Here is a 26787-nt window from a genome sequence, read left to right as displayed (position 1 = left end):
TGTCATAACGTACAACACTATTACCTTGGGCTGGTGTTGCATTTTTCAGTGGTGACACTTGAAAAATCCATTGCCCCTTGGGAATTATAATGGTTTAGAAATCCTCCCATTTGAAACACAGTTTCATCACTCCAGATTATGTTGAAAATGACTGGGGAAAGTCGCTAAGCTGGCCTAGCATGATTTATCTGTACTCCATCTAATGGGCACAATCTTCCACAGACAATTCCTGATAATATTATGGCTTCTACAAATGAAATTCCAACTCCTTTTTAGGGACATTTCAGGTTGTGTTCCATGTTAGACCACTTTCATGGGCTGAGTAATGTGTTGATTTTTGGGGGTTGCAGGTGAACATATCCCATACAAGTCACACATTTTCCTCTGACGTGGATGTCCTGCGATGACTGTTTCTTACACTGTCCACCACTGATCCCATAGTCATCAGTTTTGTATGACAGTTTCTGATTCATTCAATGCCAAGCTGCACAAGGCCCAAGCACAGCCAGGCAACATCTCTGTACCAGTATAACAGAACGCCGCACTTAGGGAATTCACCTTGGCACTGGCAGACGTCTATTTGTGACGATAGAGCTCTACTACTTTAAGAAAAGTACATAATTCCTTGAAGCAAATATATTAATATTCATAAATGTTATTACTTATTTACAGTAGACACATCTCTTCCACTGTGTAAAGTAGCATGGAGTGACTCAGTTACTTGTTTCTCAATGGCTGTCATTGTAGAGTTCGTTGAAACTGAGGATGAAGCCTTCTTAAAACCTGTAACATCTACATCTACATCATACTCAGCAGGCCACCTATTGGTGTGTGGCAGAGGGTTCTTTCAGTACCACTATCTGATCCCTTCAATCCTGTTCCACTCGCAATTATTGCGTGGAAAGAATAATCGTGAGATGTATGTGGAGGGAAGTAATATGTTGTCTGATTCCTCCTGAAAAGTGCAGTCCCTAACTTTCGGTAGTAAATCTCTCTGTGATGCACAGCGTCTCTCTTGCAATGTCTGCCAGTGGAGTTTATTTAGCATCTCTGTAACACTCTCTCACCAGCTAAATGATCCCGTGACGAAACGTGCCGCTCTTCGTTGGATCTTCTCCATCTCCTCTATCGGCGCTACGTGATAGGGATTCTGGATGGATGAACAATATTCAAGAATCAGGCAAATAAGCACCTTATAAGCTACTTCTTTCATGGATGAGTTACAGTTCCTTAAGATTCTTCCGATGAATCTGAGTCTTGTCTGCTTTTCCCACTATCTGTTTGATATGGTCATTCCACTTAAGGTCACTCTGGATAGTTGCGCCTAGATATTTTACGGCAGATGCTGTCTCCAGCTGTTTACCATCAATAGTGTAGCTGTACAGTAGTGGATTTCTTTTCCTATGTGTGCGCATTATGTTACATTTATTTACGTTCAGGGTCAACTGCTAGAGTCTGCGCCATTAATCAATTCTCTGTAGGTTGTTCTGCAAATTCTTACTATCTTCTGGTATTGCTACTTTGGTATAAACAACTGCATCATCTGCGAATAGCCTTAAAGGGCATCCGATGCTTTGTACCAGATCATTTATATATATTGTGAACAGCAACGGTCCTGTCACACTTTCCTGTGGTACTCCGGATATTACCTTTACATCTGTCGATTTAGTTCCATTAAGAGCGATGTGTTGAGTTCTATCTGCAAGAAAGTCTTGAATCCAATCGCAGGTCTGCTCCGATACTCCGTGAGCTCGTATTTTTTTCATTAAACGGCAATGCGGTATGGTGTCAAATGCCTTACTGAAATCAAGGAACATGGCATCAGCCCGAGCACCATTTTTCAGTGCGCTGTGGATCGCATGGAGGATAGAGCGAGCTGAGTTTTGCAGGATCTCTGTTTGCGGAATCCATGTTTATTTTTATAGAGGAGCTGTTCATTTTCCAAGAACGTCATAATTCTACAACAGATTGACGTCAACGATATAGGTCTATAATTGCATGGATCTGTCTTATGGACTTCTTAAAAATGGAATGACTTGCGCTTTTTTTCAGCCATTAGGTACCTTTTGTTGCTCAAGCGGTCTACAATAAATTACTGCTAGAAGGGCAGCAAGTTCTTTCACATAATCTTTATAGAATCCTATAGGTATTTCATCTGGTCCTGAAGCCTTTCCATTACTAAGCGATTGTAGCTACTTTTCAATTCTACGATTGATTATCTCAGTATATGCATTTCAATATTCGCATGACAATTGAAATGAGGGATAGTGTTAAGATCGTCTCTGGTGAAACAACTTTGGAAGACCGAATCTTATCTTCAGTTTTGGTGCTGGTGTGGTCACTGGGAGAATGAATAGATGATTTTGACCCACTTACTGATTTTACATGTGACCAAAATCTCTTGCGGTTTTTACTCGGGTCGTTTGACAACATCTTACTTTCGAAATCATTGAACGCTTCTCTCATTGCTCTCCTTATGCTCATTTTCGCTTCGTTTTGCTTTTGTTTGTCAGCTAGGTTTTTCTTCTCCTGACTCAGAGATGAAGTGCTCTTTGTTTACATAGCATTTTTCTAACACAGATATTAAACCATGGTGGGTCTTTCCCATCTCTTAAAACCTTACTCAGAACTTACTTGTCTTGAGCATATTGAACAATGCATTTTAATTTTTTCCATTTGTTCTCCACATCTTCGTCCTCATCACCAGATATCTGATGCTGACTGCTGAGATCTTCTGAAATTTTTATCCTGTCACCCTTGCTGAGCAAATATGTCTTCCCACCTTTCTTAATATTCCTTGTAGGACCTGCCGTCATAGATGCTGTCACAGCCTTATGATCACCGATACCTTCCTCTACGACAACTGATTTGATAAGTTCAGGCTGTCTGTTGTCAGGAGGTCTAAGACGTTACCCTCATGAGTTGGTTCTCTAACTATCTGTTCAAGGTAATTTTCAGACAAGACAAGACATCCAGAACAATGCCACAAGATTCCCTGTCTCTGACACCAGCTTTGATGGCATAACACTCCCATTCTATACCTGGCAAGTTGAAGTCACCCCCTATTACAACGGCATGACCAAGAAAATTACTAATGATATTCTGCAAGATCTGTCTGAATAGCTCTACAGCTTCAGATCCTGACCCAGGTGGTCTATAAAATCATCTGGTCACCATTTTTGACCGTTCTTTGATACTCAGTTTCACCCAGATTAATTCTCATTCGGAATCCGTGATAACCTTGCTAGATTTTATTGAATTTTTTACTGCAATAAACACGCCACCACCATTGACGACTAACCTACCCTTACAATAAACATTCCAGTCTGAACTTAGGATTTCGTTGTCATTGATGTCTGGCTTCAACCAGCTTTCTGTTCCCAATACTATCTGTGCATTATAACCTTCAACAATTGATACTAATTCTGGGGCATTCCCTTGGATGCTCCTGCAGTTTACTAAAATCATATTAATCTTTTCTATCTCTGATCTGCGAGGACCAAGATTCTCTGAGGTTGCTGTGGCTGATTTAATGGGCAGACCGTGTTTGCTCCCGAGGGAGGGGTCCTCTAACCTAAGAAACCCCCATGTGCACACCACACATACTCCGCTGCCCTAGTATCGGCTTCCTGTGTGTAGTGCCTGCCTGACCTATTAAGGGGCTCCACCCGATAGTGGAGGTCGAGAAATTCACATCCGATACCGTCGCAGAACTGTCTGTGCTTCTGATTTAGACCTTCCACTCTGCTCCAAACCAGAGGACAACGATCAACCCTGAGTATGTTGCTACAAATAGACATCTTAGCCTGCATCCTGCATGCATTGCTAATTGTCTTCTCCAAATCAGCCAGCCGCCAAAAGGAGCCAAGGATGGCCTCGGAATCCAAGTGGTAGGCGTCATTCGTACCGACATGTGCCACTACATGCAGCTGGTTGCACACAGTGCGCTCAATAGCTGCTGGCAGGGCCTCCACATCACGGATGAGACCTCCCGGCAGACGTACCAAAGGCACACTGGAATTCTTTCTCATTTTGCTGCTATCTCCTTTAGGGGCTCCATCACCTGCCTAACATTGAAGCTCCCAATGACTAGCATACCCACCCTCTGTACTTGTCTGGACTGGGCAGGAAAATCGACTGCTGGCCGAACAGGACAGGCATCCTGTGGTGGCTCAGAGTTGTCATCAACACTGTGAAGCACCTTGTACCTGTTTCTAAGATGTAGGAAGCCAGCCACACGGCCTGCTCCCTCTTTTGCCTTCACCCAGTGACACGCGAACCCACCACTGTCTGCCACCCACTCTGGAGTAAGGACGGACCAGTTAGATGTTGCGTATCGTAAGTCACAGTGATGTCTGGGCCACCAGTTTGTCACAGGTCTCGTCGCTGGCTCCCCGATGTCACCACAACTTCGAGCATTAGCTAGAAGCTTGTCGACGGTAGCCAATGCAGCTTCCAGCTGTTTACGGACAGTAGGCAACTCTTCTTGTGTCTGCTCACAACAAGCACAGTCCCTAGTCATATCATACTGTGTATAAAATAGATATGAGGTCAAATCACCCTACTGAGTTTGAAAATATACCAAAGGAGAATAAAGTAACACTAAAAGCTGGTGTGCAGATTTCTCACTGAACTCTGAGACTGCAAGCTATTAAACAGAAATAAATTTCTCTACATGGAAAATTTACACTAGGAAGCTTCCCTACGCAACGATATTCACAAGACTTATGTAAAAACTAAGATTAATTTTCTAACCACTAGTCCACACAGTAAAATACACATGTACAGTTCGCTTCTTTGCAGAAGCACGTGAACAAAAACAAAGACTAAATTAATTTACAGTCTATCACACAAGTGCTGCTGCTGCTGCTCTGCTGGGTGTCCTCTTGGGTCAGCGGTGCCCAGATAAAATCGTAATGTGTGTGCACAGCTTACCAGAGGTCCAAAATACTGCATCCATGTCTAAAGCTTGCTTGATACTTTCCTCTGTTAAAGACACATGATTATTGTGTTGATCATAATAACTTTAGTGAACATGATGTACATTACAGAGAAGAGGCTCATTAACCAATAGTTTGTCCGACTACTTTCCTGTGAAGGTTAATTGTTATTTGCAGTGCAATTCCAGCATTGAGAATTGTCTTGTTTTGAACCTCAGTTAGCTTTGCACACCTCATCTACACTTACTTCTGGACTCCCATTAATTTTATTATTGTGTATCTTTTTTTCTGATTCATCACTTGAACTATACAAACATTTAAAGTAGTCTTCAAATGCTGGTACGTTTTTTGTTTTCGTTCTTTTGTTAGCAAGGCAGATGGAACATCTACCTAATGCACTTCCATTTTCTTCATATTCCATATTGTTTTCTATTTTTACTCTTTGTTAAAAGTTTGTTGTTTCTGCTGAAGTCCTCTGGAACACATTTCCAAATAGTTTTACTTAATTAAACGTATTTCCTCATGTGCCTATTATTGTTTCTCTGAACTCTCTCCTACTTGTTAAAATTTGTCTCATTCTTTTTTAGATTTTCTTTTGTTTTCTTTGAATCTGCAATCTATTTTATTGTTTGCAAAAATACTTTTATTTAATAATTGCTTCATTCATCATCTGTGTCTGTGTAATCTATGTTTTGTAAGATACATTACTTTTTCTATATGTCAGACTTCCGCCCTGCTGAGTCCATTTCTTTATAGTTTTTTACTTTATCATGTGTAGCTATTCAAAACTGGTTTAGGGGCATCACATACTTTGCAGTTTCTTTCATTATATAAAAAAGGTTGTAATTTCATTTTTAGTTCCATCTGTCAAATAAGTTTTCCTTTTTGATTTCATCTGGAAAATTTTGCTAAGTATTATGATTGTGTGGTTCTCAGAAAATTCTAGTAACATACAACTTCTGTTATTTCTGGTTTAAAGTCCCACATTATTTTCTTATAGTGGAACTTGTTTGTCATGTATCACGTTCTGTTAACTCTGAGATCTTTACCTCATCAGACTGTGACCACATTGATCCACAGGTTTGAATGATTTCTGTGGCACATCTTTTGTTGATATTTAAAGCTTGCTTGCTATCCTGCCAAAGATATACATTCATCTTTTGTTTATAGTCTAGCATCCTCTTGAATTTTCTTCCTGTTGTGTTTCATTGCAGTAAAGTACATGACTTTATTGTTATGCACCCTATAACTCTACTGCATCTAAAGGTCTGTGCAGACGTGGATATCCTTGTATATAGCTAAGAATAAACACAGTAATTGTTTCCTTGCAGATAAAATCATGTGCAGATGCTGATGTGCATAGGTTATCTGCAGATATCCACAATAATAATTGATATATTATGAAAGTAAATAATGATCAGTAAAGTGCCCACCTAAACTTCTAAAATGCACGACAGTAATATTATTCTAGAACAGGCTGTTCCAGCTCGTGGAGCATTGTCACTCTCTTTGAACAGTCAAATGTGCAGGAATACCTTGGAGCATTGTCGCTTGTAGTGAACAGTCAAACTTGGCCAGCACAATGGCACCTTGTGATTTGTCATCCACACCCTACATGATCGCCAACCTCATACTCCGAGTATCCCCCATCACACAGGCTCCAAGCTGCTACAGTGAGTGGTACACTGTATAGGTTCTATTGTGCAATGCCCTGGAGAAGAATGTAGTACATTACTAACATCTGCAAGGGATAAAGATGATAACAAGTTGTCCGTCCCAGTTTTCCACATTTTTAAGCGTACTTTCTGTTTCCATCCTATAAGCATATGCTTCACATCTAAATTATTTCTCTTTCTTTTGCAGTAACAGAGCTCAGTTACACACTTTCAAAAAGCAACCACTTTATGAAGGAAGCACCTGTGTTCCACCATCTTTGTGTGTAAATTGTTGTGATCGTCCTGTCCGTGCTAGCCAGACTGCATGAATAACAAGAAAACAAAGAGAGTCAGAGAGTACAAGCCCCTGGATCGCCTATCTTATGGTGAGGCTCACCAGAAATATGACTGACTCCACCCAGTGTAGATTTCTTCAGATTTTGCCTCATTGAAATCCTTTCCCCCTCCTCCCATTTCCTTACCCCCAGCTCCATCCCCCTCTCCCTCCTCCTCCCCGTCCCTTGCAGTTCCCATGCCCTGCTCTCCGGTTGTAGCTCCCCCTCCTGGCCAAAGGAGTGCCCCCCCCCCCCCCTTTCTTCAGTACCCACTGGTGATGGCATTCCCCCTTGGACCCTTCTCCCCCTGCGTCTCCCAGGCTGGAAGTATAGTATCACAACTCATCCATGAAATGCACCATTTGTGCACCTGAGAGTTGCTCACTCTCTTTCGGCCGTGGATCTTGCAGAAGCCTGCTCTCCCTCTGTTCCTTGCCCTCCTCGTCCTCTGAAAGAGGAGAAGAAGAAACATAAGATCCAGGAGAGCCCCCCTCCCTCCTCTGGTGCCCCCTGGGGTTGCCATCTCACTCCTCACAACCTGAGTCTGACATCTTATTTATGGACGTCACCCCATCCTCGTCAGTGACAACCACTGACTGAGTGAAATGACCTCTCCTCGGCTTCTTCATATCTAACCTGGACTCTCACCACATGCTAATCCATTGGAATTCCAACAGATATTATCGTTAACTACCGAAAATACAAGAAGTTGTTTCCTCTTACTCTGCATTCCGTCGTGCTCTACAAGAAATGCACTTCCGTGATGACACTCCAATGTGTGGTGGTTATTGGGTGTTCTGTCGGAACCATGCCAGCCCCGGAATAGCATCTGGAGGGGTCTTGCACTGGGTTTGCACCATTGTCACTAGTGACTGGATCCCCCTTCAAGACAACCTGGGAGCAATTGTGGTAAGAGTGCAAACGACCCCAACATTCACCTTTTGCAATGTCTACCATCCCCCAGGTAGACCACTCACTTCCTTATGTTGAACTGTCTACCTCAATAAAGCAACTCCCGTCCCATATTTCCTCTCCAGCAATTTCAGTGCACGCCAATCCATATGGGATAGTGCCACTTCAATGGATAGGGGTCTTCTAATTGACCAGCTTATTGCAGACTTTGATTTGTCTCCCCTCAGTGATGGTTCCCCTACCCACTTCAGTGCCACTTGAGGTGCCTTTTCTGCCATTGATCTCACGGTCTCCTCATCTGCACTCGCGGTTTCCCTACATTGGTCATCCCATGATGATCTTTGTGTATTGTATTTTTTATTGGTTCTGTTGTCTACATAGCAGCTTATGCATAAGACATTGGGCAAGTCAAGTTATAAATATACAGGCTGAAAGTCATTTCAAGGCATACATATTTAAGGTTACAATAATACACTTTCCACGTAAGTATTTATATAACGCATTTCATAAATTTAAATATTCTTCAATGGAGTAAAAGCAGTTATACTGTAAATATGACTTTAGAGATTTTTCAAATGTATTGACCTCTGGGATAGCTTTTATGTTTTCAGGAAGTTTGTTATAAAGCTTAACTCCCGTATGAAAAGTATCTTTTTGGCACAGTGCTGTGCTGATTTGAGTCATATGTAAGTTTCTGTTTTGTCTGGTAAAGTGATCATCTATATCACAGTTTTTTTGCAGTCTCCAGTCCTTAACCATCACATTTAATTTAAAGAACAAAAGGGTTTCCATAATGGATACACATGGTAATGGGGGAATACCAGATTTCTTAAACAGGGGTTTACAAGAGTCTCTAGGCTTGCACCCAAACAAGATTCTAATGGCCCTTTTTTGTGGTTTAAAAGTGCTATTAGCTGTTTTAGAGTTTCCCCAGAAGGTGACCCCATATCTAAGACGGAAATGAAAGTACGCATGATATGCATTCAATACTGTTTTCTCACTACAGCATGATTTTAATGAACAAAGGAGGTAACATGTTTTGCTCAGTTCTGTATTGAGATATTCAATATGCTTATTCCAACTGATGTTACTCTGCAGCCAAAGTCCTAAGAATTTGGTTTCAGTATTGTTACCAACTGGTTCGTCATTGATAGAGACTGATGGGATAAACATGTCCTTGTTAGGAACATTGTGGAATTTTAGAGCAATGGTTTTGTTACTGTTTATTACAAGCTAATTACTCTGTGCCCAGCTGCTAAGTTGTTTCGTGACCGTGTTTACTGTCTGGTGCAACTGTTCATCGTTGTCTCCTTTTAGTAGAATCGTGGTGTCATCTGCAAATATGACTGTTTTGTGTGCATCAACATTTAAGCTTAGATCATTTATGTACAGAAGAAATAGAAGTGGTCCCATTACTGATCCTTGCTGTTTTTATTTATAGATTTCACAAGTTTGTAATACATAACTTTTTCCAGCACTTTAGAGATGCAGGAGGAAATTGTGATGGGTCAGTAGTTATTTACATTGTCTTTATCCCCTTTTTTATATACAGAAATAACTTTTGATGTTTTCAACACTTCGGGGAAAGTGCCTGTCTGAAGTGAGCAGTCACATAAGTGTGTGAGTACATCAGTTAGGTTTGATGCGCTCTTCTTTAACATCAATACCTGCAGATTTTGAATTTTTTAGACCTTTCATTGCTTTAGCTAGTGCATCTTGTGAAACAGAACTGATGTGCATTGATCGTCTACATGCACTTATTTTGTATTCATTTGCCTGGGTGCTTTTAAAGTTTGATTGTAACATATTATCAGCAACACCTGTGAAAAAGTTGTTAAATGTGTTGGCTACTTATAAGGGGTTTGTTACTTTTTTATTTTTATGTGATAGTGTTATATTTCTGCAAGATTGTCTGTATTCTCCACATTCCTTTTTTATAACACTCCACATAGCCATTGATTTATTAGCAGAATTATAAATGATTTCATCATTATGCAGTATTTTTGCTGCTTTTATTACTTTTCTTAATATTTTGAAGTATTTTTTTATAGTATGCGCATACTTCAGGTGAGGAATTTTTTGAGTTACATATTTCATGAAGTAGTGTTTTCTTCTGACATGAAACCCTTATTCCCTTTGTGATCCAGGTGTTTGTTCTAGAGTTTCCCCATATGGTTAATGTTTTCAGTGGGAATGCAAGTTCAAAGAAATGGGTTAATGTATCGATGAAAGTATTGAATTTTTCATTTATATCATTCATTTTGTACACTCCTGGCCATTTTTCTTCCTGTAATAAGTTGTTGAAGTAGTTTACATTATGCTGATTATAATTTGATATGCTGTTCTGAAAGACATGTTGTTAATAATACTGCCTTGTACTTTTATGCTTAACATTTGAGCAAGATGGTCACTAAAACCTGCATTGAAAATTTTTATTGAGGTGTTGTGTAAACTCTTCTTGACTAGAAACTCATCAAGAGCTGTTAGGCAAGTTTCTGTTACTCGGGTAGCTGCTTTTACTTCAGCCTTTAAATTGTAGGATGTTGCAAGGTTCAAAATGGTCTCCCTATTTCCACTATTCGTGAGGAAATCAATATTGAAGTCACCACAGATTATCAATTCACAATCCATTTTATTTACTTTATTTAGCAATGACTCCATTTTGTTTAAGAAAAGTTCAAAATTCCCGGATGGTGATCAGTAAACTGTAGCAATAACCAGGTTGAACTGAGTAATTTTTATAGCTGCAGTTTCATAATCCTTTACGACATTTGTCCTAGTTAAGTCAGGTAGTGCAATAAAATCTACATCATCCTTTGTGTAAATTGCTACCCCACCCTGCTTGCTGTTTTTCCTGCAGTAGTAAGCAGCCAAAACAAAATTGAAACTTCCTGGCAGATTAAAACTGTGTGCCCAACCGAGACTCGAACTCGGGACCTTTGCCTTTCGCGGGCAAGTGCTCTACCATTTGAGCTACCGAAGCACGACTCACGCCCAGTCTCACAGCCTTACTTCTGCCAGTATCTCGTCTCCTACCTTCCAAACTTTCATATCAGCGCACACTCCGCTGCAGAGTGAAAATCTCATTCTCAAAACAAAATTGTTTATTTTCGTATTCTGGATTAATTCTGGGTTAAGCCAGTGCTCAGAAATGCATAACACTGAGATATCATTAAGTTCATGTGTTGACAGTATGTTAATTTCATCCATCTTATTACGCAGGGATTGCACATTATGGTGATAAATTTTTAGTACGGGCGTATTCACGATTTGGTAATTGGGAATCATATTTACAGCATCACATACACCTAGTTTAAATTAGGAATGTCAGCAGTGTTGTATTTTCGTTCTTCTTTCTTGTTTATTTTTGTGTCTGTCACCACTTTCCAGTGATTATATTGTTCACCTGCCACCGCCAGGCAGACGGCCCCCACGTTTGGCATTCCACAGAGCCAGTTGGTCTTTATATACATCTGCTATGCACTGAGATAGCTCTCTCTCAAATTGCATTGATGCGGGCATGCGAGAAGTCCCTGACACTATCCTTCATGCCACTGGCACTGCGATCGCCCTATCCTCAGGTCCCCATCATCGTTGACCAGTACTGTGGTGAACCAAGGATATAGGAGTCGCTGTCCAGGACCGCTGATGGGTGCTACAATGATTATGACGAAACCCTTTACAGACCAACCTTATCACTGTTAAGCGTCTTCGTGCTAAGGCCTGCTACTTTATTAAGCAAAGTAAAAAGGAATGCTGGGAGTGCTATGTTTCCTCCCTGTGGACATATGCCTCTTCATTGCTGGTTTGATGCAAACTCCATAGCCTTCAGGGCTGCCAGCGACAATCAGCTGGATAATGGCTTATCGTACAGGGTGCTCTGCGTGCTGATCCATCGGTCCTTGCAGAACACCATGCAACACACTTTCCGACAGCATCAGTGCCTTCTTCCTATCCTGCTACCTTTCTCCGGCAGAAAAGACAGAGTTGGGGAATCCCCCCTCTGTTTCAACCCCCACCAAGCTGAAGCCTATAATGAACCCTTCACTGAATTAATGGGAATTTGTGCAGGCTCTTAACTCTTCACATGACGTGGCCCCAGTCCCGGATTCCATCCACAACCAGATGGCCAACACTTAGATGTTACCCAGAGACATCTACTTATGGTCAACAACTGTATTTGACTCATGGGTACCTTCCCCTTGCTATGATGAGACAGCGTAGTTATCCCCATCCTTAAGCCCGGGAAGAATCCAACATCTCTCGACAGCTACCAACCGATTTGCCTGACCAACATACATTTTAAACTGCTTGATAAGATCGTCAGCTTCAGATTATGTAGGGTACTCGAATCTCGGTGCCTTTTGCCACCCTATCATTGTGTCTTCTGGGAAGGATGATCTACAACTGACCATTTACTCAGATTGGAAACAGCAATCCAACAGGCTTTTACTAACACCCTCCATGACTGGGGCTTTCAAGGCCCTTTCCCCTTCCTATTTTTATTCACAAGTTTTTATCCACCCCCTCCCCCCCACCCCCCCACCCCCCCACCCCCCCACCCCCCCACCCCCCTCGGCTCTTCCGGGTTAGAGTTGGCACCTCATTCAGCACTCCTCGGACTCAAAAGAATGGTATCCCACATCTTCTGTGTTACGTGTCGCACTCTTCCTTGGCGCCATCAGTGGCCTTGTAACCTCTGTTGGACCTCTGGTTACCCTGGCATTTTATGTCTACAATTTTTGCATCTTGTGTAGCTCCCACTCGGTAGCATCTACTGAACGCCAGCTGCAAGGTGCTATCTGATGCACCTCTGCGTTGACCCTTTACAGTGGCTTCCAGTTTTCTCCCTCCAAAATGCAGGTTATACATTTTTGCCTTAGGCCTACAGTACATTCTGATCCAGAACTTTATTTAGGCGACTAGCACACAGATATAGCGCAGTCCCATTTCGTGGGCCACCTTTTTGAAATAAAGCTGATGTGGCTGCCCCATATTCGCCACCTGAAGACTACATGCATGCAGAAGCTTAATACTCTCTGCCTCCTGGCCCACACATTTTGGGATGCAGACCATGCTACTCTTCTCCATCTGTACCGTGCTTTGGTATTGTCCAGACTGGATTACAGTTGTCAGGTTTATGGCTCGGTGGCTCCTTCCACTCTGAAGCTACTTGACCCTGTTCATCATCACAGGATGCGTCTGCCTATCGGTGCCTTTCACACTAGTGCTGTCAACAGCCTCCTCGCAGAAAGGAGGATTCTTGCTCTAGAAATACAATGGAGCCAACTTCTGATTTCTTACACAGTCACCATTCGAAGATTCCCTGACCATCCCGTGTACCCCATCCTCTTTGCAAACGAGGGATGTCTCCCTCCTGATACCTGTTGTCGGGTGAATTGCCATTTGTAATACATTTCACTTCCATCTGTCTGGATCTCCATCTCCAATCACTGGAGTGTGCCCCATGTATTTCCTCCCCACCCCTCCCTCCCCACCCCCCACCCCCACCCCCACCCTCCCTTCTCCTTGGATTCTGCCTCACCACGGATTCGGACTGACCTATTCCAGGGTCCTAAGGTCTCTGGTGCTTGTGTGGTGTTCCGGTGTCTCATATGTTCCATCCTTGAAGAGTTCCAGGGTGCTACCAACTTCTACACTGATGGTTCTAAAACGACAGATCAGCCAGGATACACTTTTACATTTCCTACTGGCGTTGAACACCATTTACTGCTGGGATCATGTAGTGTGTTCACAGCAAAGCAGCTAGCCATTAACAGGGCCCTCCATTTTGTTACTCAGGCCTCCCTCCACAGTGTTTTAATACGTACCAACTCAATGAGCAGCCTGGAGGCTATAGACTGATGCTACTCTCATTATCCTTTGGTCTCTGCTATCCATGACCTTCACTTTGCCCATTACCGTGCCACCTGCTCAGTTGCCTTTCTCTGGGTCTCAAGTCGTGTGGGCATCGCGGGGAATGAACTGGCTGACCGTTTGGCTTGTGGGACAGGTACTTACCCTCCCATTCCCTTTCACAATTCCAGATGCAGATATGCGGGTTCACATCAAATCTCTTGTTGCCCAAAATTAGAGTGACATATGGTGCACTGCTGCTCTCAGTAATAAACTCCACACAATCAAGGAGACTACTGCAGTCTTACAGTCTTCTTTCCATTCCTCTCAAAAGGAGTCCACTGTCCTATGCCATCTACGCATCGGTCTAACTAGGCTCACCCATTGCTTTCTCTTACGTAACAAGCCACCCCCACAATATGGTTGTGGAGCCAGACTGTCAGTATCACGTATATTGGTGGAATGCCCTCTTCTTTTGGCCCTTTGTACTAAGTATAAACTTACAAATCCCTTGTCTTTAATGTTAGTTATAATGTTTTGCTTTACTCCTGGGTCTGGGACCCATGACCACTCCCCTGTGCAAAGAATTCTTCTTTTTATCCCTCTGGTTTTCCAGTTTTTAGATTTGACCCACCCTTTTGTGCAGTAGATATTTTACTCCGTTAACAAGCATGAGATATCGGTTTTCACAGCCTTGTAGGGACCAGATTAGATAATATCAGGTGTGATGTGGCTTTCAGCACAGAAAAATTTCATGTTTTAATTTAAATAAAATTAAACAAATAAATAAAAACATAGTTTCCCGTTGACATCATACCAGCTGTTTTCAACTCTGTCATTTTACTCATTTGGGAAACTTTGGCACAGAAGGTGTAACACAACACAGTTCACTTACCACAGCAGTACTACGAAACTTGCACATTCCCACATATTCTATTCGACATTTGAATAACTTGATGAATGGAGGTTGTACAGTGCGTAGCCAATGCTCTTATTTAAGAGGAGCATAGATTAAATACCCAAGTGGTTATCCTGATTTATAATTTCTGTAATTTTCCCATACCATGTGCAGATTTGCTGGAGTGGTTCCTACAACAAAATAATAGCCCATTTCCTTCCCAATTCGTGCTGATGCTCAATCACTAATATACGTTAAAATTCTAACCTTCCATTATTTCTGTTATTGTGACCCTGCTGTTCCAAGCAGAATTCACTACATCTTCCATTCTGTACTTGTAGCAAAGTTTCCAGTAGTAAATGGACTAATATTTTTTAGCAATTTTTTATGCATTCTCCTACTTAGAAACTTGAGAAAGATATTGTGTTTGTGATATATATATATATCTAAAAAGAAAGATGATGAAACTTACCAAACAAAAGCGCTGGCAGGTCGACAGACACACAAACAAACACAAACATACACACAAAATTCTAGCTTTCGCAACCAATGGTTGCCTCGTCAGGAAAGAGGGAAGGAGAAGGAAAGACAAAAGGATATGGGTTTTAAGGGAGAGGGTAAGGAGTCATTCCAATCCCGGGAGCGGAAAGACTTACCTTAGGGGGAAAAAAGGACAGGTATACACTCGCACACACACACATATCCATCCACACATACACAGACACAAGCTGACAAATGTCTGCTTGTGTCTGTGTATGTGTGGATGGATATGTGTGTGTGTGCGAGTGTATACCTGTCCTTTTTTCCCCCTAAGGTAAGTCTTTCCGCTCCCGGGATTGGAATGACTCCTTACCCTCTCCCTTAAAACCCATATCCTTTTGTCTTTCCTTCTCCTTCCCTCTTTCCTGACGAGGCAACCATTGGTTGCGAAAGCTAGAATTTTGTGTGTATGTTTGTGTTTGTTTGTGTGTCTGTCGACCTGCCAGCGCTTTTGTTTGGTAAGTTTCATCATCTTTCTTTTTAGATATATTTTTCCCACGTGGAATGTTTCCCTCTATTTTTTATATATATATATATATATATATATATATATATATATATATATAAGGTAAGTCTTTCCGCTCCTGGGATTGGAATGACTCCTTACCCTCTCCCTTAAAACCTACATCCTTTTTCGTCTTTCCGTCTCCTTCCCCTCTTTCTTGATGAGGCAACAGTTTGTTGCGAAGGCTTGAATTTTTTGTGTGTGTGTGTTTGTGTTTGTTTGTTTTTGTGTGTGTGTGTGTGTGTGTGTGTGTGTGTGTGTGTGTGTGTGTGTGTGTGTGTGTGTGTATATATATATATATATATATATATATATATATATATAAAATTGATTGTTGGTGTATATTTGGGTTTTCTAGAGTGATGAATACATTTTTTTGCGCAACATTTCAATGACTTACCATGCCGAATTTGGGAAGTGCTGTTACCATGCATGAAATTACTTTTCACAGCACTCGAAAAAGATGGTTATGTAATGCATCGAAATATTATGTGCAAAAGTGGAATTCTCATCTTGGCTGGAAGCTCAAAAACATACCGCCAGTTTTGCATATGGTGTTGTTTCTCTCATTTTCAGTTGAGAGATGTAATATGAAACAACATATCAGCTGTGCTTGTTGTCCCCACCCCTAAATTTCACATGCAGTGATTTTAAACTGCATGTTGCCAGATGTGAAACGCTAGTGTCGCACATGCAGGCAACGTGATAGATGCAGAATCTGGTCGCTGGTTGGGTCATCAGAGTGGGCTCGGTGCTGGGCTGGATTCGTACTACGAGTACCTTCTGAAGTCATTTGTGCTGTTTGGTGATGCCAGTGACTACGCCATGTTTTCAGAGGCCTACAAGAACATTAAACGATATATGCGCAGAGGGTAAGTTGTGTTCCTTTATTATTGTGTGTTCACTAATATATTCTGAGATAAAACACTTGTTCTAATTGGAAGTGTGAAATCTGATGTTGGTATTGTAGTTATATTGTACACTGGATTATTCAGTTTTTGAGTTCAGAAAAATTGAAATACCAAAGGGTTCTCCTGTGTGTTGACTTACATTGCTTTATTATTGACTGACATTGCTTTATTATTGACTTACACACTATGTCAGCTTGGAATGGAATATTACAGTAGTATCTTCAAATATGCAGCAGGCAATAAAAACATAATTACTGAAGTTGTTGGCAACTCTATGATGACCACTGACACATTTTCTATAAAAAAATATCAGATTTTCTAATGCAGTGATAATCCTGTTTAGATTTGTGACCACAGCTTTTGTTTTCATCTTGCTTATAATTGTCTTGATCTGTAAATATGTTTGCTTTATTTTGTACCTCTTGATCAGTTGATTTTTTTGTTGTTATATATAGTTAGTTTCATGTTTGGCAATAATTTGCGTACCTGAAAGCTACCAAGCTGCAACATAGTTTAGAATCTATGCTAAACTCGTTGTCACCCTAGAAGTAGATGGGTAACTCAGTTCAAACGCCAGATGAAGTCAAACACATTGTATCTCCAGTAAGGCAGTATCTGGTAATGCATTAAAGTGTTCAAACCAACTTCTGTGTTGTGGACATATTTATTTACTTGCATAAAACTGTAAGCATTTCAAGCTGTATGAGAGCACCCTTCCTATCATTATAGCAAAAAGATAAAAGTGTAAGTTACCAAATGCATGGTATTCTATTTATACACTTTATTCACAAATTTCTTGAATTTTTCTAATTTTGCCATTTCTCTTCAGAGTATATTACAACAAATTTTTGCCCTAACTGTAAATGAAGTTTGTAAAATCTATTTGTAAGGCTTGTTTATGTGTAAGTTACATTGCAGGTAAATGTATAAAATTGATTCGCTAATAATACACTCTTAACAGAAAAATGACGCACCATCAAGGAATTATCCAAATTGGACAGTAATGTGTAGATGTGATGTATATGTACAGACAAACAAATGATTACCGTTTCAGAAAAAGTGGTTAATTTCTTAGAGAGAAAGAGCTTCACAGACTCAGCTAGTCAATAATGCGTTCATCCACCTCTGGTGCTTTGCAAGCAGTTATTCGGCCTGGCATTGACTTATACAGTTGTTGGATGTCTTCATGGATACCATGCCAAAGTCTGTCCAGTTGGCACGGTAGATATTCAAAATACTGAGCTGGTTAGACTGTAATGCTCCAAACATTCTCAATTGGCAAAAGTTTCAATGACCTTGGTGGCCAAGATAGGGTTTGTTAAGTTTGAAGACAATCCCCGTGTGCGAACGGGAATTATCTTGCTAAAGTGTAAGCCCAAGATGGCTTGCCATGAAGTGCAACAAAACAGGGTGCAAAATATCATCAACATACCACTGTAAGGGTGCTGCAGATGACAACCAAAGAGATCCTACTGTGAAATAAAATGGCACCCCAGACCATTGCTCCAGGTTGTCACTCCATAAGCGGGGCGGTGGGCGACAGATTGGTATCCCGCCCTTATCCAGGACATCTCCAGACATGTTTCAATATGGGACATTATTGACTGGAGTAGAATTGTCTTCAGTGATGAGTCCTGAAACTGAGCCCCAGTGACCAGTGAAGACATGTCTGGAAATGCCTCGGATAGCGGTGGTACACCAATCAGACTGTCGCCCACTAACGGCCCAACAAACAGGAGTGATGGTTTGGGATGCCATTTCTTTTCATAGCAGGACATCTATGGTTGTCATCTGTGGCGGCCTTACAGCACAGAGGTATGTTTATGATATTCCTTGTTCCATTGTCCCTCATGAAAAACCATTTTGGGCTTACATTTCAGCAACATAATGCTCGTGCACACACGGCGGAAGATTTTACAGCTTGCCTTCATGTTTATCCAACTCTACCTTGGCCAGCAACATCATGAGATCTTTCCCCAGTTGAGAATGTATGGAGCATTATGGGCAGTGCCCTCTAACCAGCTCAGGATTTTCATAATCTAATGCATCACTTTGAGAGAATTTGGCATGATATTCCTCAGGACCGAGCGAGGTGGCACAGTGGTTAGCACACTGGACTCGCATTCAGGACGACGACAGTTCAATCCGGCCATCCTGATTTAGGTTTTACGTGATTTCCCTAAATCGCTCTAGGCAAATGCCAGGATGGTTCCTTTGAAAGGGCATTGCCGACTTCCTTCCCCATCTTTCCCTAATCCGATGAGACCGATGACCTCGCAGTTTGGTCTTTTCCCCCAAACAACCCAACACCCTCTCTATTCCTCAGGAGGACATCCAATAACTTTATCAATCAATACCAAGCCGAATAACTGCTTGCATAGGGGCCAATGGTGGACTATTGCATTAATGAAGTGCTCAATTTGTGAATCTCTTGCTCGTGAATAAGTCATCAATTTTTCTGAAATGGTACTAATTTGTTTTTCTGTACATGCACATCACAAATATTGATTTCCATCCCATTCAGATAGTTCCTTCACAGTTCAGTTTTTTGCTTACATAGAGGGCTATTCCTAGTTCGCCAGCAGGTTATTTCATCCAAAAGTGAAGAAATTTAAAGGTCTACAATTAATTAGAACTTGACAGTATGTTAATATTCTGGTAATGACAATTTAATCTGTCGTGTTATTATTTAAGGTCTGATAATTGGAGTCATGAGAGAACATCCTGTAGGCTAAAGACAATATAAAAGGTTTGGTGTAAGCTCCAATTATTGGGACATGTATGTCTAAACACCAGCTGTATGTAGTACCTGTTAACTTCCTAAAAGTATGATAACACACTGATGAACTCTAAGATGAGCTTAGTGCACACATTACATTTGCTTGTCATACACTATAGGGACCAACTGAAGTGGTGAACTGGTTAGTCACTGTCCAGTATCTAGACTTAGAGTTTCCTCAGTTTCCTTGTGTTGGTTTCCGTCCTACACACACACACACACACACACACACACACACACACACACACACAGCTGATTTTTTTCCCCAAACAGAGTTTGTGCTTTGTATCTAATGACCTCATTTTTGCTGAGCCATTAAACTGTTACCTTTCTTCCCTCCACTTTTGGATCCAATATTTATGACTTGTATTCCTCTTATTTAGTTCTTAGCTTTATGAGCATAACATGCACAGTGAATCAATTAGTTGTCATACTGAAAACAGTGCTGATATTATTTTGACTGTAGTGTGTGGAAGTCATATCTTGTGGCACCACTGGCTCTCTTACTGTGACAGCACTTCTTTTGCATGTGGAAATCCAGCTTTACTTCATTTTTTCTCTTTGGTGAGTGGAGTATCACTTATCATAATACACACATCAAAAAAAGTTTTGCATCACATCAGTTTAAAGAGTTCCGGAACCTGCACAGAAAATTGGAATAGAGGTCAACATAAACATCGTTACCACCCTTTGTATTGGTCATGAAAACCACACATTGCATGTTGTACCATCATACAGCGAGACCTTCAGAGGTGCTGGTCCAGATTGTTGTACACATTGGTACTTCTAATACTCAGTAGCACATCATCTTGCATTGATGCATGCCTGTATTTGTCATGGTATACTATCCACAAGTTCAACAAGGCTTTGTTAGTCCAGATTGTTCCACTCCTCGACGGCAATTCTGCGTAGATCCCTCAGAGTGGTTGGTGGGTCACATCGTCCATAAACAGCCGTTTTCAATCTATCGCAGGCTTGTTTTATAGGGTTCGTGTCTGAAGAACATGCTGGCCACTCTAGTCTAGCGATGTCATTATCCTGAAGGAAGTCATTAACAAGATGTGCACGATGGGGGTGCGAATTGTCGTCCATGAAGACGAATGCCTCACCAATATGCTGCCGATATGATTGCACTATCGGTTGGAGGATGGCATTCACGTATCGTACAGCCGTTACGCCACCTTCCATGACCACCAGCGGCGTATGTTGGCCCCACATAATGTCACCCCAAAACAGCAGGGAACCTCCACCTTGCTGCACTCGCTGGAAAGTATGTCTAAAGCGTTCAGCCTGACCAGGTTTCCTCCAGACACATCTCCGACGATTATGTGGTTGAAGGCATATGCGACACTCATAGGTGAGGAGAACGTGATGCCAATCCTGAGCAGTCCATTCGGCATGTTGCTGGACCCATCTGTACCTCACTGCATCGTGTCGTGGTTGCAAAGGTGGATGTCGGGTATGAAGTTGCGCATCATGCAGCTTATTGCACACAGTTTGAGTCATAACACGACATCTTGTGGCTGCACAAAAAACATTATTCAACATGGTGGCATTGCTGTCAGGGTTCCTCAGAACCATAATCCGTAGGTAGTGTTCATCCACTGCAGTAGTAGCTCTTGGGCGGCCTGAGTGAAGCACGTCATCAGCAGTTCCTGTCTCTCTCTGTATCTTCTGCATGTCTGAACAACATCGCTTTGGTTCACTCAGACACACCTGGACACTTCCCTTGTTGAGAGCCCTTACTGGCACAAAGTAGCAATTCGAACGTGATCGAACTGCATTATTGACCGTCTAGGTGTGGTTGAAATACAGACAACACGAGCTGTGTCTCCTTCCTGGTGCTATGACTGGAACTGATCGGCTGTTGGACACCCTCGATCTAATAGGCACTGCTCATGCATGGTTGTTTACATCTTTGGCTGGGTTTAGTGTCATCTCTGAACAGTCAAAGGGACTGTGTCTGTGATAAAATATCCACAGTCAACGTCTATCTTCAGAAGTTCTGGGTACCGGGGTGAAGCAAAACTTTATTTGATGTGTGTATATTCTGAAAACTTCATGCAGGTTTCGTATGTTATTAAGGGTGTGGGCATGCCTCAGCATAGCCTGACAAAACAGTATTTGGACAGTGCAGTACACTGGTTAGTACCTGAACAGTTTACAGAGTCTCATTGTCTTTGTCTGAAAGTGGAGGTGCGTGAAGTTATATATACACGGAAAGAATGCACAGGCTATCAAATGTGGTAATATTCGCTGTAGAAATCTGCGAAAAGCGATGTGTGCGTGCGTGCGTGCGTGCGCGCGCGCGCGCGCGCTTGCGCGCGCGGAGTTACTCGTTTAACCCTTTGTATCTCGTTGCTAAATGTAGATAAAACACCATTCGGCTCTCTTTCTCTCATTACCAAATTGGAATAAAAGTCAGGCACTTTAGTCATTGGAATGTGATGTAGTTGTCTCAAAACTGAACAAACTTCCTGGTCATTCCGCAACCACTTTTCAGTGAAAGAATTCATAAGTATTTTCAGTGATTGTTTCCCCTTTGTAACAGTATGTTACAAATACAGTAAAACAAACTCTTGGATAACTGAGGTTTTGTATGTTATTAAGGGTGTAGTCATGCCTAGGATGTCTAGTGTTAGAAAGAGGAAACTGCACATAGAAACATATAACTGTGATTCAGAGTTTTTCATGTATGGAAACAAATACAGAATAATATGTAACAAAGTATTTAAATAGCGAAACAAATGGCAAACGATAAAGTCACCTTAAGTGCTATAAATAAATCAAAATCTGTATGATGGATTGTCAAGACTGAAATAGGTGCTGAAAAACAACACATTTTAACCCTAAATTAAAAATTGATGAGAAACTGTTATAAGTTTGAGACAGATTTGTGAAGAATTCATCTTGTACTTCACAATTTCTAGCAAAATTGATAATTTCTCTCCTCGTCAAGTAAATCCCAATAATGCAACCCAGATGTGGAGACTTTAAATTCACTCATGTATTCTCTGATAAAGTGGCTAGCATTATAAAATCCTTATAAAAATCTTAAATTTGTGGACTGGGATGAAGTTCCAGCAAAAATGATAAAAAGAGGATGCTACAATATTTGCACCCCAACTCTGCCATGTAATAAATCAATCATTTGATAAGGGCTGCATTCCCATCTGTCTGAAATATGCAGAAGTTTGATGTATCTGTGGAAAAGGAGACAGAATGAGGTGGGAAATTTCTGCCCAGTATTAACATTATCATTTCTTTCTGAAATATTTGAGTAAACAGTGCGTAATCAATTAGAAAAATAATACAGAAAAAAACATTATTTTTAATAACCAGTATGTATGTATGTATGTATTGTATGCATGTATGTATGTAGGAAGGGGCAAAGTACTGTTCTTGCTGTTAATGAACTAATCACTAAAGTAAGCAAATGCCTCGCTAACACTGGATATGCGTTACTTAATGCATACGCAGTGTATTTTGTGACATCACTGATACCATAAACCATAAGCTGTTGTTTCTCAAAAGGCTGCTTATGGCTTATAGAGAATCTATCTCAGAAACAGAGTCTTATTATACAACAAAAATGTGAGAAATCCTGTTGTAGTCGAAAGGAATTTCAAGCAGGTGTGCCCCAGTGATTCATACTAGAAGAGTTAATGTTAATTTATTACGTAAACATGTCATTAAAGGTAACTTCAGAAACAGTCTTGTATGCAGATGACTCAAAAGCAATACTTTGCTGTAAAATCAATGAAGAACTATCACAGAATACAAAACAACCTCTTCAAGTACTTGCAAATTGAATAAAGAATAATGCTATGAAACTGAACCTTACAGAAACACCAGTCATACATTTCAGGGGGGAATGTTGAATATATATCACAGTTAAATTATGAGGGGAGAGGACTGATTGCTGTAGACTTCGTTAAATTTCTTGGAGTTACTGTAAACAAAAACTTGCATTGGACTGATCGCATGGATTGCTTAGTGAAGTGATTAAACAGTTTTGTTCATGCATTGGATGTTTTAAATAAAATAACTGACTTAATTGTTAAGAACATTGTTTATCGTGCATATTTTATATCAGTTGTAGGATATGGCATAATTGTTTCGGGCTCTGAAAAAGCAAGCCTTCACAGCATGTTCAAGTTACAGAAAAAATCATCAGAGCTATGATGGAAACAAACAATAGGCAATTGTGTAGACATTTTTTCATAAAACTTCACTTAGTGGCAATTCCTTCTATATTTGTATATTAAATACTCCTCTTTGAACTAAAAAAATCACATATTTTTGAAGGAAAATCTCTTACACATGTTTACAAAACAAGGCCTAGATCAAATTACACATTACTTTGTCATAGACTTAGCTTATTTGAAAATGTCCCATATTACATGGCTTTGAAGCTTAGCAATAAAATACAGTCATTGTTTAAGGAGTGGAAGCTAGAAACCACAGAAGCAAACATTGAAATATATTTAAAAAGCAAATATTATTAAGTGTGGAAGATTTTATAAATGAGGGCAAGTAGGAAATATGATTCCTCTCATATGTACGTATGATCTTTGTGTGTGTGTGTGTGTGTGTGTGTGTGTGTGTGTGTGTGTGTACACGTGTCCTTTTAATGGAGGTATGTTCTTTTTATATACACCCATATTTATAAACTATAGAAACAAACACTACAAATACTTAAAAAGAAAATGTTATAACACTGTGGAAAAATTTAAGAAAGAGGATGAAGTATAACACCTATTTAACTTTTTATGTTGTAGCATGCTGGCATGTGTGTGCTTATCTTTTTACATGTGTTTATGTTGTTTTTATGTATACTTATGTAGCCATACAACTGTAATCATTGATGAGTCACTATGTGTCATGTGACAATGAAGATTCTATTATGGCAGCCATCACACTAAGAGTAAAATAGTCTCCAAAACATTTTCATTATACAAAATCAGAAGAGAGCGTGGGGTGCAGGGTTAAGTGGGGGCAGAGGGTTGTTCGTATGTTTACATTTAATTAGGTGCTCTTTCTTTGGTTCTATAATTTGTGGCTTGTTTTTCCACCTTTATATGCATAACACAAACACTTTTAGGCTCATTAATTCATTTGTTTGTATTGGAAATTACATGTAAAATTACAATGTCTTACAAATCCCAAAACTACTTCTGAGGACTTAATTCTACTGACCTTAAAAATTACTAGTTCACAGTCTGAATCACATAAACATATTTCTATTTTTCCAGGCGTCCTCACTGCAATAGAGGTGTCGGTGACCATCCACTTTACGTAAATGTCGATATGTACAGTGGTGCTATACAGACATCTTGGATTGACTCACTTCAGGCTGCTTTTGCTGGTGTGCAGGTCAGTTCACAAAAAATAAGCTTTTTCTGTTTTTCTTTTCTTTTGGAGTTCAAGAAATAAATCTTGGAGCAAAGTAATTGCTAAGTAGATGGCAAGTACAGTTACGCAGTTTCAGTATTGTTACACAGAATGTGTAATGCTGTCGGGAGACTGGAGTTTTCATCATTATTTTTGCACACGACAACCTGGAGGGGGAAGGGGTCGCAACCAAGTCTGATGCAAGTCTTGGATGAAGTGCTTAAAATTGATAAATCTTTCAAGGTTGCTTCTGCAGCTCAGCATGTGTTTTCAAATGAAATTCAGTTTTCCAGAGTTTTTAGTTGTCACCACAAGCAGTGCTCATCTGAGCATTCTGACTCATCCTCTAATTCTGCTTCTAAGTCTCACTCGAGTTCACAAACATACAGATCACTGGTGTCCTTTTCCTTTTTCTTACATCTATTCTTCTGCTCCCTTTGCAGCAGCATTGGTTTACCCTTCTTTTTAATCAGGTGGGGCAGAATCACCCTCCCTCCTCAGCACCACAATGTACGTCAAAGAATCTCCCGTCCGACCCTGACTGCAGCAGTAGTCACACCAGAAGTGGATGCCAACACCGTGCGACGGACGGCCGGGCCTATGGCAGTAGTGGTTACATGGCCGTCGTGTGTCGGCAAGTGGTCTGTTCACTGCATACTCGGCTGTGACCTGAAGACGACATTGCTGTCTGCTTCATTACGGCTGCAGAGTCTGTAGTTTCCGTGCTACCATGGAGGCTCAGATTGGACCCGACGCGAATCGTCCAGTCAGTGGAATTCCAACTAGACGACAGCTCTGCAATGTCTTTAATCAGTGAGCAGGCTCAGTTAGCCTCTGCTGCAATGGGCCCAGTATCTTCTTACAGGAAGAGGCCCCCAGGTAGGGGATGGCCTTTTTGAAACCACGAGTGATGTGGGTTACGGTCCCAGGTGTCACATCCTACAGGTTTTCATTAAACTGGGTCCTTGTTCGCAAATAATTGATGGAAAAAAATTTTCATGTTACTCTGGAACCTTATAAGTAACAAAGTTATTTCAAGCAGTGGTGTAACATTGTGGTTAAAGCACATAGCTGAGCTGCTGAAGATGGGCGTTTCAAATTCAATCAGAGGATACTAAATTTTTATTTTTAAATCTTAATTGAAATTACTTTAATATTTTTTATTTTTTTATTTATTATTATTATTATTATTATTATTTTAATTTGTAATCATTTGCTGTGTCAATTTGATCATCGTATTTACATTTTTATTTGCTCTCACTTTTTCTTTCTATCATTCATTCTTCATTGGGACCCTTTTTACTTGGGATATTAATAATTTATATGTATTAACTTTGATTTAATTTCTTCTGTTCTATCATTTTATATTTTCATCCATGTTATTGCAGTCACTATCTCCCACGTCAGCCATGTGATGTATATTTTTATTGTTAGGTGAAAAATCTGATAAAAACACTAAGAGGCACATCTGAATTACTTAAAGATAAATGCAGAATTGCTAAATATGAATTTGCAGTCAAAATCCATTCAACTCATTGGTGCACCAGCTTTTAGTAATATGATACACTATGCCTGGCATGAAGAAACAGTGTTTCATAATATTACTGAAGTTTGCTTACCTTCGAATTTGTTGAAGAAATAATGTGAATGTAGAAAGATGGTGTTTATATTGTTTCCGTGGCATGCGGAGAATTTGTTTTACTTGTTTGTATGATGATTACCATCCAATAAAATGTACACATCTCAACAAAAAATAAATTTTTGTGACTATTGCACAATCAATATGAATATTGATACCATATTTTACCTTTTGTTGCTAAATCAAGGAATAGGTATTTTTGAACTATTAAATATTGCACCAGATGAAGTAAGAATAATTAATATCACATGGACAAAGATTCAAAATGTAGAAAGAGTGCTACAAAAGTGAAATGAGAGCAAATAAAAATTATAGTATTAACATTAAAATGATATGGCAAAGAATTAGAAATAAAAAAAATACATTTGAACCAATTAACAGAATAAAAATAATGATCAAAGTCACTTCTACCTGTATTCGAAC

The 26787-nt window shown here is 40.3% G+C and overlaps 1 protein-coding gene across 3 annotated transcripts in view; it reads left to right on the top strand.

Annotated features, from left to right (window-relative positions):
• LOC124721519 (ER degradation-enhancing alpha-mannosidase-like protein 1) overlaps window positions 1-26787 on the top strand; it is a 196410-nt gene that overhangs the window by 104450 nt on the left and 65173 nt on the right. For all 3 annotated transcript variants that reach the window (XR_007006345.1, XM_047246537.1, XM_047246538.1), the window contains 2 exons: window positions 16339-16513; window positions 24587-24707. Coding sequence is in view for 2 of the 3 variants with exons in the window: in XM_047246537.1 (XP_047102493.1) it covers window positions 16339-16513; window positions 24587-24707 (296 nt within the window). In the remaining variant the exon portion in view is untranslated. The remainder of the gene's footprint in view (window positions 1-16338; window positions 16514-24586; window positions 24708-26787) is intronic.

Source organism: Schistocerca piceifrons, chromosome X (assembly GCF_021461385.2).
Source record: "Schistocerca piceifrons isolate TAMUIC-IGC-003096 chromosome X, iqSchPice1.1, whole genome shotgun sequence".
NCBI classification, from domain to species: domain Eukaryota; kingdom Metazoa; phylum Arthropoda; class Insecta; order Orthoptera; family Acrididae; genus Schistocerca; species Schistocerca piceifrons.
This window is presented reverse-complemented; position numbering and strand designations above follow the sequence as displayed.